Source organism: Crassostrea angulata, chromosome 7, assembly GCF_025612915.1.
Source record: "Crassostrea angulata isolate pt1a10 chromosome 7, ASM2561291v2, whole genome shotgun sequence".
Lineage (NCBI taxonomy): Eukaryota > Metazoa > Mollusca > Bivalvia > Ostreida > Ostreidae > Magallana > Magallana angulata.
The window spans coordinates 2,974,950-2,992,720 of NC_069117.1; the positions used below are offsets into that span (position 1 = coordinate 2,974,950).

Here is a 17,771-nt window from a genome sequence, read left to right on the forward strand (position 1 = left end):
GTTCAATGTCATGAGTAAAATTTGTTCTAAACATTATTATTATTGACAAAAAATTCGATATTTTTACTGAATTATGGAATTAGGCTCAGACAAAGTTGGAATTTTAGCAAAATAGAGGGACAAAATGCGGACTAAATTTCTCAGATTATGTTTTTCACTGATATATTTTTTGGTAGTACTTTAATATTCAAAGTTAAGATTTTAATTGTTAGTCATCATAATTTTGCATATTTTCTGATGGTTTTATCTCACCTTTTCAATTAGATATTAGTATTGCACATACTACAAAAATATTGAAAAATGCTTAAAAACGATAAAAGACACCATATCATTGACTTCTGAGTCATATAAATTTAATGCCAACAGAGTACGGTCAATATACTAAGTTTAATACTATAAATATTTTAGTATTATCATCACTCAGTTTTTTGTTGATTTAAATCAAAAAATGGGTAAGAATTTGAAAACTGATAGAGGGATTTTGGATTGGAATATATATAGAAATTGTGAATGAAAACTTATTGCTTTGTATCTATTTTGGGTCACTGCCACTCATGAATTGTATTTCATTTTTGTAAGAGCTAAGCAATTTGTATTATTTTCACAATTAAGAAAATCTCAATCATAGTGTAAAATGTTAGGGATTTTTCTTAAATTTTCAAAAAATATTAAATGGCCACTGACCTACTTTCTTGAAAGTGAAAAATAACACTACCATGAAAGGTCTATAATACACAATAGATTTTTTTTTCATTTTGAGTAAACGTATACCTTAACATTAAATTAGTAAATTTTTCTTACTTTTTACAATCCATTTATTAATTTGTGTAAAAGAAAGATGTAAGTATAAACAATAAAATGCTTTCTTTGATGATTCATGCAGGTTATGAAGATAGCGATCATTGCAGAAAAACAAAAACATAAACGTGTGTTATGTATTTTTTTCTGCAATTTCGCCACCTTTATATCCCACATGAATCATTTAAGAAAGCATTTTATTGTTTAAATATTTTTAGGGTTATTGCACTGATTTAGAGAAAAAGTCAAAGTTACATAATATGCAGCACTTGGAGTCGGAAGCAAATTAAAAGGAGGGGGCAATCTTGACAGGCAACAAAAAAAAACAAACAAAAAACCAAACAAAACAAAAAATAGGGTCTTTGGTTATCGTTATACATAACTTTGCAAAAATTGTAGGGTGCGGGGGAAGGGGGGAAGCCTCCCCCCTTCGGTTCCGCGACGCCTATGTTATGGAATAGAAGACTACTGTTACTATAGGTAACGTAAATTCTTCGTTACATCCGGGAAATTATTTGTTAAATCAATTAAATATGACTTAAGTTACTTTTTTTTTATAAACAAAATACTCGCTTAAAGAGCAACTAGCAAGCATGCATGTTATAAAGTATTTTGAAATAAAATACGATCATGATATTGATTATGCGAAACTTGAACATTGCATTTTGCAGTGATTTCGTTCTATTAACTATTTCCCAGCATAATTCTCCAATTATTATAAATTAGTTTAGAAGAAAAATGGAAAGGAATGCTTCCCCTCCCCACTTCTTCTCGCAGCAAAGATTTTTATTAAATTTACATGTAAAAAAAATAGTTATCATGGAGTGAGACTACGCCCCCCCCCCCCCCATTAGGATTTTATTTTAATGATTATGAGATTATGATGGGAATTCCCCCTTTTTCTTTGCTTGTCAAAATCTTTTTGATGAGTCTGTCCCCCACCCTTTTTTCAAAAGCGATGCTACGTGCCTGTATTTTTTGGAAAATCGGTGATCATACTAGTACCAGTAGTCCTCTGTACGTTTCCGCACAAACGAATTTTGCAAGTGCCGGAACTATTACCGAAAAAGCTTTAATTTTATTTTTGCTGCGCATGCGTAAACGAGTCAGGCGCGAAAGGTCGAAATTCTAATTTTTGTAAACAAACAGTTATGTATGCAGATCAAATGCTTTTTAACCGAAAAAAGCATAGCCTATGTGACAACTGAAATTTATAAAGCGCTTAAGGAGTTAAAAAAAGCAATCTTATTTGTATTTCTCCATTTCCCACCATGCGAAGATCATCCTCATTGGGGAGATCTTCCATTCCGCATTACAGTAGTGCTAGTAAGCGATCGTCATCAACATCTAGGTCATCCGTGGGAGGAGGCGGTCCCCTCAGGGTGAGGAACGATGACAACCCCAAGGTTACAGCATCCTCGTCTAAAACAAAAAGAAGCTCAGGGTATGGTTTCAGTGGTAGGCCTTCTATGGACTACCAAAAACCAGTCAGCTACAGTGATAGAATGTCATTTGGACAAGGGAAGACACCAAATAAAGGGTACAGCATTCATCTTGACATTTACAATTAACAGCATGAGTAACAAAATTCTGCACTTGGTTTTATTTTAATGAACATAATATTATTACATAAATTTTTCTCAAATGGCAATTTTTTTGTAATCAGGAAAAAACGCTGTCAGTGTGAATTATTAAAAACAATTTGCTTATATTCATTGGACTAGGTTACGCAGAGCAAGTCACATGGGTGTGCCAACTACGATACTGAAAGACCCAAGAAAGGTTTCTGACAAAAGTTTTCAAGCAATATGTGTCGCAAAACTTGTAGAGGTAAGAATAAACTTTTGCATATTAAAGTCTGTCCCAAGATATTTATGCAGCACATTTGGACAATTTTTAATAAAAAAAAAATACACATACCTTTGAAAGAAGTGCAATTGAAATAGTTGAAAGGGATAATTTCCAAGATAATTTCATTGACACATTATCATCTTTCACTCGGCAAAAATCACAGGAATGAAAAAAGATCTCTTACGGAGATTGATAATGGGGAATGTTTACATCTCATTCGGAATATACTTGGAATACATCACGCAATTTTACAACGTTATCATCCGGGCTTACTGCAATACAAAATCCCCGTATACATCACATCTTTTAACATTGTATTGAAACCTGATAAGCTAACAGGGGCGTTTCGACTGAGAAATCTTGGAAACTTTTCTTACTTTTGAAAGAATGTCATTTGAACCCTGAGGTATTTATAAATATCATGCAATTATTAAGCAAAATGTAAATCCAGGATGTCTTGGGACAGAGTATAGGACTTCCTTGAATATCAAGATAACTGTCAGGAGTAATTTTCTTTCTCAATTACAGTGTGCTATATACTGCTCCTTTATAATGATAACAAACACACATACAAATTATTGTATATGATACAAATGCTGTGGAATTGCTCATAAGGAGGATCAAATTTGAAGGAATTTTGGATAGTTCATATCAACAATTAAGATCTTTAAATAATTATGAAATACATGAACAGTCTTTATTTATTAAACATAGATGCAAATTCACAAAAAAAAACATCTTGACAATTTTTTATAAAATTTGAAATCCACTCCAATTGGCCCCCATATATATTTATGATTCCACATGATCATTGACTTGAGATTTAGATTATCATTAACGCCTATGTGACAGTTTGAAGTTGTGGTGTTGATTAAGACCTTGATATCTAAATAAAAATGTAAATTTTGATATTAAATTAATGTGAAATAAATTACATGGGTATATCAAGTTCAAATATGTGATTGTCATGGATTCATTTCAGTTTTTAACAGAGAAAGGTTATCCACACAAATTGTCCCCCGAAATTCTCAAGGCACCACCAAGGAAAGATTTCTTTCAGATATTTGAGGTATGATAGTGGTAATAAGGATTATTTGTGACAATTGAAACTGGGAAATATCCTTTTCCTGCAGTTTTCAAAAGAAGAATAATAAAATATACATTATTTACATTTCACCTAATAAGTCAAATATTTATTTGCAACTAGGCATGCCTTCTTCCCTGGTTAACTCATGAGATGCCAAGAGGCCTAATGTACATGTAAATAAACAATGCATGGAAATCGTGTGGTAACTAGTACTCTTTGTTGTAGTTCCTGTACAGCATGTTAACCCCAAGATATAGGATTGGCAAAAAACCAGAGGAAGAGATCCCAAAAATCTTCAAGGAGTTGGGGTATCCCTTCATGATTTCAAAAACTGCTATGTATGCATTGGGATCCCCTCACACTTGGCCTACAATACTGGCAGCTCTCGTTTGGATGGTAGATTTGATAAAGGTAACATATTTATACCTCATGCAATAAGTTGTAACAAATTGTATTCAATTGTGTAATTTGGAATTGAAGTTTAGGTCTTCCGAATACATTGTGTATAGTCACATGTATTAACTAGAAAATATCACTTTTGGTTTGATATAGGAATTTGTTTTTATCATTTTTTTCAGTTTGGTATGCGAGTTGGAAAGTCAATAGACAGTTTTCTGTTTCCTCCAAATGAAGATGAGTTTGACACCTTGCCAGAATCCCAGGTCTGATTAATGAACAAAACTACAATTTATGTACTCGCTTGTCTATAGAATTTGCAATCAGTTTGTCAAATTATAAAAGGATAAATCCATTATATTTTGCTTTCTGAGTTGATTGTTCATCAGAAAATTTATATTCATCAATGTTATAGTTTTTAGCCCACCTGAGCTGAAAGCTCAAGTGAGCTATTCTGATCACATTTCGTCCGTCTGTCTGTCCGTCTGTAAACTTTTCACATTTTGAACTTCTTCTCTAAAACCACGTAACCAAATTCAACCAAATTTGGCTCAAAGCATTCTTATGGAATGAATTGCAGAAATGAAAGAAAAATTTTCATTGAAAGCGGAGAAAACCTCAATTTTAAAAAATCTTCTGAAGAACTACCGAGGCAAATTCAATGTAAATTAGCATGAATAATCCTTATGGGAAGGAAAATATAAATCGCAAAAATTATGGGCTAATTCTGTTTCAAATCTGAGTTATTACGAAAAAAATAAGAAAGAAAAGGCATGTTTCAAGCAATTTATAGCATCCATGAATCTTGGTAAAATGGGTAGGCATGACCGGGCCAGGGCAAAACAAAAGATTGACAGTTATTAATCTGCCAATCTCATTAAAATTTCAAGATATTTACTGACCAGTATATTTGTATTTGCTGTAAATATTGCTGCAAAATAATGCGTAATTGGAATTGACTATTGCCAATCTGCCCCGGCGTTTATTTTGCCCCCGCCCGGTTTTGCTTACCCATTTTACCAAGACTCGTATTCCATAATTCTAAAACAATGTTCTTTGTTTAAAGCAGCCATGACACTATATGATAAACGGGTCGATCTGACAATGATGAATTTGTTTGTTGTGCAACAGTTCGTGTACGAAGGGAATCTTTGAAACATGCAAAATACATTGGTGCAGATTTTGTTAGGTAAATTGAGGCTAAATATTTCAATGCGTTAACACTTTTCACATATGACGGTGGGGTTAGCTTGTTGTGATTTTCGTTTCGTTTTCATTTATGCTTTGCGTTAACCTAGGAACTGTCGCTTGTATTTCCTGATTTTTATGCATCAAATCAAACAGAGACTTCGGTAAATCAAACAGTTTACTGTTTACCTGCGCAAATTAAGCAACATCTGATGTATTAAGAAAGAACTAAAATGCAATTCATTCAGGCTATCGGTAATTCGGTATCATCTTTTGCGTAATGGTAGAATAATGCAATATGTTTTGTTGAGATGCTCGGCATTTTCTCGAGTTTATTCAGTTTAAATAGAGTTTAATATCGCTGACGGAAACATGTAGGTATATACATGTATATGATTCATTTTGAAAAATAAATTGTGTTCTTTATTTGTTATAGTGCATGTTTCTTGTGTTTAATTGTTTACGAATTCTATTTACTAACCATATTTGAGTGTTAAGCTTCGAATTATAAGCAAGATACAGAGATTTGCTCACAATTCTATGTTTGTACACAGATCTGAGGCCATTCATATTTATCCATTTTAAATGCCGAATAGGAAATACCAAGTTAAAAATCTTAAGCTGAATATAATAAACCCATGTGAACAAAATATGACTCAAACCTAGCAAAATTTTGAGCTCTGTATCTTGCTTATAATTCTACGATTGACGCTGAAATTTTGGTTGATCATTAGAAATTCTATATGAGTTAAGAGTATGTTGAATACTTGTACACAAAAAAAATTAAAGAATGATATGCGGTATATAACTACTCTCTGGGGCCCCCTCTTTATACAATGAATAATGTGAAATGTGAGTAAATAAAAACGACATCGTTAAAACAGTTTCCATAGTTCTGACACATTTCTGTTGCTGGGATAAAAGAATTATCGCTATTCCTAAGAAAACATTACAGCGGAAAATTATCCTGGTTTGTAGCCATTTGTTATTTTTGAATAAAAAATTTTTTGATAAAATACAATAACTATTATATTTTTTAAAAAAATACAATAACTAGTAAATAGTTGAGGAATAAAATGTACCTATATACTCTCATATATTTTGATCGCTTTATTAAGTGGGGGAGGGGGGCAGAACAAAAATACAGGGAATTAGAAGTTATATAACAGTGTACCCCTACCAAATATTTAATTCTATATCTTGCCTAAGATTTTCTTATTCTGTGTAAAAACAGTATTTCATGAAGGTACAATGTCAAAGATTACGTGTATGCAAAAATAATTGTAAAATTCGAATACATAACAATATTTATTTTTTTGTTATTCTACCGAGGGCCATATGGCACAATATCTTTTGAACGCCCATTGTTGCTGAGGTGAGCGATGTGGCCCCATGGGCCTCTTGTTTTGGTATAATCACGGGGAAATGAATATTAAATAATTTACACAAAAGACTTAGATAGCCTCAAACTGTTTAATCTATGTATTTGGGTACCAGTATCCATACAAAAGAAAATATTTTTGAAATGATATTCAAGTACCAGTAGTTCAAATTGGGAGTTTTCAATTACCGGTACATCAAATAACATTTAATCTAAGATAAAAAACTATTAGTTCATATCCATCAGAATAAACAAGTATTCATTGTTATTTAATTTGATATCTAGACTTTGAAAAAAAGAAAGAAAGATGTCTTTCAAATTTATTAAGCTAATGTTTATACTAATAAAATTCTGATATTGTAAATTTCTCTTTTTATGCAATTGAATAGGGAATGTTTGAAATGGGAAAGAATGGTCTTAAAAGGAGAAAAATCGACTCTTTTTTTATTTGGGTATCACAATTTACATTAACTGATATATAGATTACGAGCTATCTAAGGGAAAGAACACCGACTGAATTCTTGAGCAGTCAAAAGTAACTCAAAATGGCTTGTACATGAATCCTTCCTTAATCTTGAAACAATTGATTTTTTCAGATTTTGTTTGACTATGTGGAGAAAACCTACATCGCATACATGGAGGGCAATGACAGCTTTGAGGATTATGATGAGCAGCTGTCCAACCATCTAAGTAAGATAGGGGGGTTAGGTAGCTCAAAGCTTTTAATGAGTTTTAGTGTTGGTTATTTGTACACATATTTGTGTTGGTTTTGTATAGAGTTTATGAACACATGGATATCGTAAAGTTCTCTATAAAGAATCTAATCATGTAAAATACACATCCCCCAAAGTTAGATGTTGGTGTAAAAAGCTGAAAAATTGACTGTTCTGACAATTCTCAGCCAATTTATTATGTTAAAGCACAAAAATAGAGTCCATTAATTTAGAAGTATATATCTTAAAATTTTGACAAAATGGCCAAAAAAAAAAATAATGTTTGGTTGTCAGGCACAGTCTGCATTTGGTCAAATGATGCTGCATTGATATACATGTATTTCTTTGCCTGATTTAATTAAAAGGGGAATTTTAAGTTAAAATATGAAAATTGACCTTTGCAAATCATGCAAAAAAAATAAAATACCTGCCTGCCTCTTGAATTTATTGGCCTGAGAATCAATACATTTTTTTTTTTTTTTTTTTTTTTGGCTAATCCATAGAAAAATAACATTGTTGTAGATAGAACTTGATTGATCATCTCAGAGATCTTGACAATATACATAGAATAAACTTGTTTAAAACCTGTCACTCCATCGGTAACTTTCAGTATCAATTGTAAGTAACTTGCATGGGGAGATACTGCACATAATTTGCATTATTACAATAGCATCTGTAAAAAAAAAAAAGTCAATAGCAGATCAGCTGAGGTGAGAGATGCCATCATCATGCCAGATATATTGTTGTTCATACATGTACATATTATTTTCTTATTTTACTTTTTTCAGATCAAAAACTTTATGGAATAAGTGGAGGAATTGAAAACTTAGATGAAGAGAACAAGAGATTAGAGAATGAGCTGGACTCGCTGGAACAAGAAATTCAGGAATCCCAGGTACATCTACAGAAAATTTTCCATATTGAAACAGTTTCTTTAAAAAAACATCATGTTCTTTCCAGACAGTTTATATTTTATTAAAGCTGCTTGGTCCGATTTTTTGGCTATTACAGTGTCAAATAATTTTTGTTCATGGGGATGTTGATTTGTTGACAAGGGTTATCCACAAAAGACCTGAATATTGGTCCGCCACGAACAATGATGATTCCACAGTATGTAGTAACATTTTATTTAAAATTGTAGGAGAAATTGAAGAAAATGCAGGAAGAGGAAGTATGTTTGAAAGAAAACGATGAGAAAATGAACAAGTACCTTGCTGAGATGGATGGTTATGTAGAGAGTCTCGAAAAAAATTACCAAAATGTGGAGAAAGAAATAGAGACACTAGGTAATGAAAACCTGCTCAATTTCAATGAAATAAGTTGAACAAGAATCAGACAAATTTTTCACGAAAAAATCAGAAATATTCCTGTGTAAACTAAACTTATGTTCAGTATACATGTTCATACAGCATGAACTACAATACATGTATCATCAGTATTTCTTGATTCATGCAGTTTCATAACTTTCACTTTGGGAATTTTTTTTATTTGAATACAGTGATTATAGGCACTTGTAAAACACTTTCATAACGTTTACTACCCATCTTTCCAATATTGGTAAATTAAAATAATGTCTGATTGACAAAATAAAACACATTTCTGTTATTTGATTTCTAGCTATGTAATAAATATCATACATTGTATTTGGGGGATTTTATTTAAAGCTGCTGATCTCCATAACATAAAGGCAAGCAATGACGAAAAGCAGTTGATTTTTGAGTCCCAGGAGTTCTCCCAAGAAGATATTGAACAAATCAAGATTCACAGAAAGGACATGTTGCGTCAGATTGATGATGCAGAAGCTAGAGTGGCCAATGTGGACCAAGAGATTTGGTCGGAGGAAATGAGGGCCTCTAAAATGCTGGAGACGGTACATCATAATTGTAGTTTTGAATGAATTCATGTTATAAATGTTAAAGATATCTCCTCTCCCCAGAAGCATTGTTCATGTACAGTCAACATTATTTTTCATATAGAGAAAAATTAAAGAAATTTTTTAGTTAAATTGATTTTGGGAGATACTTTGTATTATGACAGGATTATTGAAAACTTTGTTGTTTTCCTTACATTTGCAGGTTGAATCAAGTTGCAATGAGTACAATGATTTAGCGCAGCTTTTAAAGTTGATACCATCCACTGCACAGTATGCCTGTGGTGTGGATTATGAGCTGTCTTCTCGACACAATGCACGGGACAAGTTCACAGACGTTGTCAAGGTACATATATCAATCATTACCCATTTTAAACTTTTGCAGGTTTATGTAACCTGGAGTTATTTGTTAGTTGTTACACAAGTTATCTCTTCATTAGAGCAAATTTAGTGCCATTTACATATAACCAGTGTAAACAAATGGTACGAAGAGACGTTGTGTATAATTCATTGTTGGAGGCAATGAACAAAAATGAATGTTTAATCAAAGGATGCTGTAATACTACAAAAAATTACTGAAATCTTTGGATTTAGGGAGTAGGCATCATTTTGAAGTCTGTAAAGATTAAAAAGCGGCTGTTGTAAAAGGTTGAACCTGTAAGATTTGTTAGTATGTGATAAGTGATAGGCCTCAGATTTGAAAATAGTTTAGACCAGATTATTGTTAAACCTATATGTTTGTTTGATCACCATATTATTTCTGATGACAGCCAGCACTACAATCTTTAAAAGAGCAGTGGGCAGAAGTTGTACATGAGAAGTCCAAGGAACTGATGATGGAGAAAGATGTCTATGAGCAGGTACAGTTTACTTACAGAAATTGTAATAAATGTATATGCATCCATGTGTTTCATCATTTAGTGTGAAAGATTATATTTTTGTACATGTTGACGTACATACATGTAAACTGTATTGCCAAGTCCTAAAATTTGATTTTGTTATTTTGGTACATATACTTTTATCCATCCATCTGGTATATCAGATTCTTGCAGGAACCAAGGCCCATGCTCTTTGAAATTAAAAAGGCATGGTCAAGATTTGTGCTGGAAACTTTTAAATATCAAATACATGTATCCATTTTTAATGTTTTTAATTTTGTTTACATGTATAATGCAAAGAAAGATACATGTATTTCTACTGTGAGCCAACATTTGATTGCAGTTGTTTTGTCAGAAATGAGAAATAATAGAAATTGAAACATAGTTTAATGAATTTTGCTTCCATATAAACATCATTTGCCATATCCAGTATTTCAAATATGTTTAAACAATAGGGAGATTGAAACTGTTTTTGTTGTTTGCACGAGTTCATCATAAACTAGCTACCAGTGACCTGAATCATTATACATGATCTAACAATGTTGTATTAAAGAAACCAACAAATTTCATGAAACATTTTTTTACTATTATAAATTAACATTATTTTGTCAATTTTATTCTTCAGTGTTCTGCAGATTGCATGGATTTAGATAATGAACTAAAACTGAAAGAAAGCCAATTAAAAAGATTGGAAGATGATCTGGAGTATAAAAAGCAGGTGAGTGTCTGTTAACTTGTACATGTCCAAAACAGATACCAAGTTTGGTTCCTTAGTTCTGAAAAAAGTGTTCTGATTGTTGTATTATTATGCATACTAGATTGGCCAGAAGGAGTTTGAAAAACAGCAGGAAGAGAAAGAAGGTTTGGAAAAGGAAATGTCCCAAATCAAATTGTCTTCTGGTAAGACATTATCTGAAGGACAGAAAGAAGTGAGAGACACTCAGAAAAGGTATGTTAACTCTATTTACCTTCATAAAAAAATGTAGAGGTGGATGTACATGTCTCTCTCTCTACATGTTGCCATTTTTTAAAGGTTCCAAAACAAAACATAAAATGTAAAATATCGGCCAGTATAAGTATCCATTGAAGATCATAAACCTGTGGCTGATGTTCAGAATTTACATGTTTAAAAATATTTATAATAGATTACCGGTAATCAGTAATGCACAGAACGGATAATCAGATTTCATTGAGACCCGGAATTAAGTCCTTCAAACAAATAATATCGCCTAGCAGAATGCGTGCTACTTTACACATCACATGACAATGTGTAGTACATTGTATTCAAAGTTACCTGGGATTAGAAATCATGTAGTGTATTATAATATTCAACTGGTCAAAGTATACCATTTACAACAGAGAGCACAAGCACAAGAAGAAACAGTTTTTTTCTCTATTTAACCATGAGCGCATGTTTGTCTCTTGATCTTCTTTTAACTTAAGCTTAAAAAATTAAGTATACAACTATCATTTAAAGGAGAACAATAGACAAACATGTGCTGACTTTGTATTAAGTCTGTAAAAAAGGGGGCATCCTCATTATCCTATGGAGATTCAAGAAAATGTAATGACCCCTGTTTATGAAAATGACCATACGTAAATATGAATTTATAATTAATGTAATTGCATAAAGTTGCAGCTAAGACATTGACAATTCCTACAATTTAAAGAAATATGCCCATTCTAAAAACTTATTTTGTCGCTATTTTTAAAGTGCACTCATCATTTTAAAGCTTTTACATTTATACCCCTGCTAACAAAGTGTAAGGGGTGTACTAGTATTAGAATCACTCTGTCCTCTGTTGGTAGACACAAATTTGTCCCCACTATAAACTTGGAAACGACCTCATGGATTATCCTTAAAATTTGCATTCATGTTAAACACCATTATATGAAGATGTTTTTTCATTTTTCAATTTATTTAGTTACTTGAGTGAGGGAAACTTACATTTGTCCCATTTTATATTAGTCTCATTAGGACAGTTCTAGTTGGAATTTTTATTTACTTATTAATAGTTTATTGGTATAAAACTTATACCTAGTATTTAAGGTAGATTTGATGGGTAATTTGTTTACCACTCAGTCTCCTTGAAATTTTCTAAATGCCATATTACATGTATCTACTTTGTTCGTTTTAGTGTTGAGAGCAAGATGCGGTCCATGGAACAAGACCTAGAATTGTACAAAACCTTCCTTAAAAAGTCTTTTTCTAAGTTGATTGACCACAAAGAAAGAGTAGAGGTAGGTTAAGGCTATTAATCTCAAAACAGTCTTCACACGTAACTGTACTTCTAATGTAAAAATTGCTGAACAAAAACATATCAAAGTAACTACCTGTAAAATCACTTTTTCTGCTGTCTGTAATGCGACTTGGATAAAATCTTATAAAAACAAGAATTTATGAACTGCCATTGAAATGAATATTGAAAAAAAAATAATTTCGATTTTTATTACTGTGGAATCATTAGATTTCGTGGTGGCTCAATTTTTGTGGAATTTGTGGGCACTCTCACCCACAAATTAACATCTTCCAGGAATAAATAAATTAGGACTATAAAGTCATATTTCCTTTTATAAGTATCTGAGAATACACGAAATTACATCCCAACAAACCTGTGAAATTGAAGCAATCCACGAAAACTGGGCCCCACGAATTTTAGTGATTCCACAGTACATTTGTGTTCATATTAAGTGAAATGATCTTGATTTTAGGGAATTCTGGAAACCATGACCCAAAAACTGGAAGAGAAACTGCAGACAGTGAAGATTGAGACAGAGAGATCTTAGCAGTCTACACATTACTGGTCAGCCAATCTCTCAAGTCTTGTCTCCCTCTTAAACTGTTGAGTGGTGGAAATCTGGTCAATTTTAATGATTAACTAAAATGATGAGTTGCTCATATCTTCTCCTGAAAGTCAAAGGGATGAATTCCAAAGCTCAAAACCTTGTTAATAACACATGCTTTAGGATTATATCTTGCAAATGGAGTGGTGATGAAGTCAAGTAACTTCAACAGAAAGACTGAGATATCTGTCAAACATTGATGTAAGCCCAGTTTGTATATGCAATTATTATACCAACATGTACATCTATATAGAGCTTTTGAAGATTAAGTAGTTTTGTTTCACTATTTGTACATGTATATGTTAATTAACTTGAGTCAAGAAAACACAAGACTTAAGATAATCTCTGTTCCAACAATAGTGTTTACTTTTATTTTAAGATAAATGGAATTATCCTCATTAAAAGGGTCAATTACATTGGTTTACTTTGAGTAAAAAAACACAAGTTCTGTTATGGAAACACAAGTTTTTAAAATAAATCTATGTTCCAACAATATCTTCTCTTTCTTATTTGCTTTGTAATAAAAATAAATATCATGCACCAGCATTTTTAAAAGGCTAGCGAGGATTTCAGTTGAAAGCATAGCCAGGTTGACTCTCTATAAGGATGTTACAGCCTACAACGACACCAATATCTCAAATCACATTTAATCATTGAATGCTTATTTTTGGATGTAGTCGGTCCTATGACAACCCAAGCAGGGCAGACAAATTGAATACCACGTTAACGCGCGGTATGATTATTTGTCTGAACCGCTTGGTGTGTTACAGGACTGACGACATCCAAAAATAAGTATTCAATGCTTATATTTCATACTGATGTCTATTTGTATGAAATATATATGTATTTTAGCTGCAAAGCCATTATATACGCTCCCAGTCAGTCAATGGAACAACCATATTAACATCTTACCTGGTTCGCTTCCGCGACTTAAAATAAAGTGCCAGGAATTTTGTATTAGTGAAGTAGATATAATTTAATGATTATTTTCAAAAGTACATATCAAATTGGTTATGTAAGGTAGAACGTTTCATTTAATCTTACAAAAATAAATATTTATATTTTCCAGTGTCTTTGCCTGTGATAACACTACGTATCGATTTTGTACTATATAACTTCAAATGACGCCAAATTGAGGCGCTAGCAGGGTTTGCTTATTTATATTCAAATATTTAATCGTACGATGGCTTAAAATTATATAAGTAAATAAAATTTCGGTCAGGGCGTGATCAAATCTATCATAAAGCCCTTCGGGCTTTATTGGATTTGATCACGCCCCGACCAAAATTATCACCTCATAATACTCACAGAATGATTCCTTATTCCTTATATACACTCCAAACACGTGGTGACGTTTAAGCAAAGTGTACTCAAAGACAATTGAACGTCGCAATATCCAATGCAATTATAATGGGAAATATACACTAAATGTAATATTAAAGTAATGAATCATGGGATAGAGGATCCAGTTTATGAAAGTAATGCATTTAATGAAAGTAATGAATTACATTTCCATTACTTCATACATTTGGATATTGAATTACTATTACTTCCCTTGAAGTAAAGCATTACCTTACTATTACATGAATGAAGTATTGCATTATTTGCTTTTTGGGAGAAGACATTATCCTGCACCTCAATGCAAACCAGTTCAGTGAATGGTTCATGAACACAGCCAGAAACAGTTTGAACAGTTTATTTTATCTCTCTGGTTGTAATTTACAACATAGAGAATATTACAAACATATACACAATATACACTTTATGCGTGAGTAGAGGAAAAATAAACAATTATAATGGTTCTCTACAAAATATATATGAAGTACATGTATAAATGCACAATTTACATAACTTGTTTAATAAGCAAGGGAGAGAGTGAGTTGGGTTGTTGAGTACTTCTTAAAACAATACTTATGATTTCCAACTTCTTAAAACAACAATCGTAAAATATTTTTTGAATTTTAATGTTATTGTTAGTAATATTCACAATTTCAAAAAATGGATTTGTAATTTGTCCTAAATGTTTTATCTCGAGAACTATTTCTATATTCTTTAAAAGTACACTTACAGTTCTCCAATTCATCATAATTTAAAAAACGAATATGCATAATACATTACATTACCATTACTTGTAATGCCTAATTTATGTCATTACATATTACTAGCACTATTTTTAAAACATGTATTGCATTGCAATATAATACTATGACTTCAAGCGTTACCGAAAGCCTGATTCGTAAGTATCCATTATGAAATATCATAAATTGATGTACTATTGGTTCTTATTAACATTAATTTCTTTGAAGTTTAAATTTTCAGATAAGAGTTTGGTGTTTTTTTGTGTTAATTGTTAATTATGTTATTGAAAATAAGCAAACACATAATTAAAGGGGGGGGGGGTCAGGTTTTAAATTCAGCAATTTGCAAAATATATATTTGATTAAAAAATTAGACCAAGGTTAACATCGCTCAATTCTCATTGACTGACGGTATATAATGTTTATATAATTGCATTATTGCATGACAAAGTCTGAAAAGTAAAATTTCATGTGTATAAAAGCTAAAGTCTTAAAAATCAATACCATTTGTAAATTTGTTGTTCAAAGCTGCTGGACATGTTTGGAGGAAAAACAGAGGTAAATGTTTACAGAAAAGTTACGTTTCGTACCTAAACTTAGGAGATAGATATTAGATCACTAAGTGTAAACGAGTCGAAATAAATTGTAATATGAAAGCGTGTTAAGAGTGGGTTTTTGTGTTTGTATTATTTCATTTTTGTTTAGTTGTAAGACATGTTTATTCTTATTTAAGTTAAAACATGTATTATCATTGAATAAATATTGTTCTAATGCATGCATTTCTTTTAATTTGTCACCAGTAACGACACATAATCGTAATTTTCTCTTTAAAAATTGAATATTGAATATCTTTGGTTTGGAAACATTCAGTATGGTAAAAAACTTATTAAAAGTACACTGAGTAATTTATTATAATTATTTAATTTTTTTTTTTAGAAATTTTCGCTATTACACGTCTTCCCGATAAAAGGCAAACCACATAAGATAATAGACTTTTAATTGTAAAATATTACAAAAAAATACCTGATGGATGTTATAACATATTTGTGTTTTGAGCCACTTGGAACTACACATTAAATATAAAAAAAAGTACACGTAATTTAGAAACTGAATTGTGGTGGGTTTTTTCCCAGAAATATATCCAAGGAGTACTTGCAATGACCTTGTTGTTCCACATCAGTTCCGTGACTGGAAATTGCACAAACACGACCCTGAAGCTGTTTGATGACCAAATACAGGCTATACAGAAGTCTGTGAGAACTATTGTGGAGGACGGTTTCTGCAACAAGAAGAATGGTAAGATTATCGACTTGATTACTATTTGGTTTTTATTAATATGGGCATGACAATGAAAACAAATTGTTCATGTATGCTTCTACCATATAATGGCATATCCTTGATGTTTTAAAAAGATTTGAAAAATAATTTTAATGTTAATAAAATTAAGATCTAAACAGATTTTAAAATAGTTTTGGAAAATTTTATCAATTATTTGAAAATCATTCATTCTAAAAGTATTTTCTCTGACGTTTATAGCTCCCGTGGGTTTTCATGCATATATGGGGTCAACAAAAACATACGAAAAGGGTGTTGTGTGGGTGTATGATTCAGTGGTCACCAATACCCATAATGCCTACAGCGCCACCACAGGAAAGTTCACCACACCGGAGCAGGGGTTGTACATTTTCTCTATTGACACATTAAGCGACCCGGGAAAAGCGTCACACGCCGGTCTCTATGTAGATGGCAAGATCAGAAGTTGGCAAGTTTGTAACAACGGTGGCGGGAAATCTCAGTGGTTGACCTGTAGCAATTCCGCAATCCTTCTGCTTCAGAGAGGTGAAACCGTGTATGTCGCGGATTATTATTCAACAGCCAGCATTAGAGAATTACATTCAGATTTTAGTGGAGCTAAACTTAATTAGTTTATTAAGATATTTATTAATTGCACTGATCTGAGGAAACAATAAAATAGTTCTTGAAGGATACCTGTATGTTTGTTTTGTATGTCGTGGAATTATTATTTTTCGTGGGGATTCTAATTTCCCTAACCTTCCAACTGATATCCCGAACGAACAATTACACACAGTTTTGGGTCATAATACCCAAACAAGATTACATTACAACGAGACTTTACAAAATTGATAATAAACGAATATTTGCCACCACCAATTTAACTGATTTTACCAAAATCGTGTATTTACTAACTTTGTTTTTGGTAGAAAATGTGAAAGGTTACTGTAATATAGTTTTGTAATTTACAAAGCGTACATCAAAAAACTGACTTTAGAGTTCTTAACCCTGTTGAGCCAGAGAGAAATAAGAATACAACACAAGAACCTGATGTTGGATGCTGAGACAAGCACCTGTAAAGTCCGGAAACAAAGATATATCAGGAGCTATCCATTACAAAGAGGAGAAGATAAAACCATTTTTCCGCAGTGAACAATTAGCTTACAATTAAAGCTGTTTAACTTAGTTTAAGTTGGAGTAACTGTACTCTGATATCGAAGCTAAGACCTACATACTCTTTAATGTCATTACACATCTTATGATGCTGAAGTTGGAACCATTTGAAATGTGTTTCAAAGGGTAATTTTGTTCTAATACTGAACAAGTATAATACACGTACACATCTAAATCATCAGTGTTATAAAAAAACACTATAAACAATTCAGAGGAGGTAA

General features: G+C 32.0%; 2 protein-coding genes across 2 annotated transcripts; both read left to right on the forward strand.

Moving 5' to 3' along the window:
- The first annotated feature begins 1,915 nt into the window (after positions 1-1,915).
- LOC128156456 (kinetochore protein NDC80 homolog) lies at positions 1,916-13,501 on the forward strand. Its single transcript, XM_052818617.1, has 15 exons — positions 1,916-2,338; positions 2,523-2,628; positions 3,632-3,718; positions 3,962-4,147; positions 4,315-4,398; positions 7,298-7,391; positions 8,203-8,309; positions 8,556-8,700; positions 9,079-9,284; positions 9,490-9,630; positions 10,055-10,144; positions 10,788-10,880; positions 10,981-11,111; positions 12,301-12,403; positions 12,875-13,501. The coding sequence occupies exons 1-15, from the start codon at positions 2,070-2,072 to the stop codon at positions 12,947-12,949; spliced, it is 1,917 nt and encodes a 638-aa protein (XP_052674577.1). The 5' UTR covers positions 1,916-2,069; the 3' UTR covers positions 12,950-13,501.
- A 2,034-nt stretch (positions 13,502-15,535) lies between these two features.
- On the forward strand, positions 15,536-17,072 carry LOC128155715 (complement C1q-like protein 4). The gene is made up of 3 exons (XM_052817563.1): positions 15,536-15,642; positions 16,218-16,380; positions 16,621-17,072. Exons 1-3 carry the CDS (start codon positions 15,622-15,624, stop codon positions 17,007-17,009), a joined length of 573 nt encoding a protein of 190 aa, XP_052673523.1. The 5' UTR covers positions 15,536-15,621; the 3' UTR covers positions 17,010-17,072.
- The last annotated feature ends 699 nt before the right edge of the window (positions 17,073-17,771 follow it).

Excerpts from the sequence above, each read along its gene's own strand:
- LOC128156456 (XM_052818617.1), top strand. The coding sequence starts at position 2,070 with ATGCGAAGATCATCCTCATTGGGGAGATCTTCCATTCCGCATTACAGT. Across the intron at positions 10,145-10,787 it reads AGAAAGATGTCTATGAGCAG|TGTTCTGCAGATTGCATGGA; the intron begins GTACAGTTTACT and ends TTTATTCTTCAG. Across the intron at positions 10,881-10,980 it reads ATCTGGAGTATAAAAAGCAG|ATTGGCCAGAAGGAGTTTGA; the intron begins GTGAGTGTCTGT and ends TATGCATACTAG.
- LOC128155715 (XM_052817563.1), top strand. The coding sequence starts at position 15,622 with ATGTTTGGAGGAAAAACAGAG. Across the intron at positions 15,643-16,217 it reads TGTTTGGAGGAAAAACAGAG|AAATATATCCAAGGAGTACT; the intron begins GTAAATGTTTAC and ends GTTTTTTCCCAG. Across the intron at positions 16,381-16,620 it reads TTTCTGCAACAAGAAGAATG|CTCCCGTGGGTTTTCATGCA; the intron begins GTAAGATTATCG and ends TGACGTTTATAG.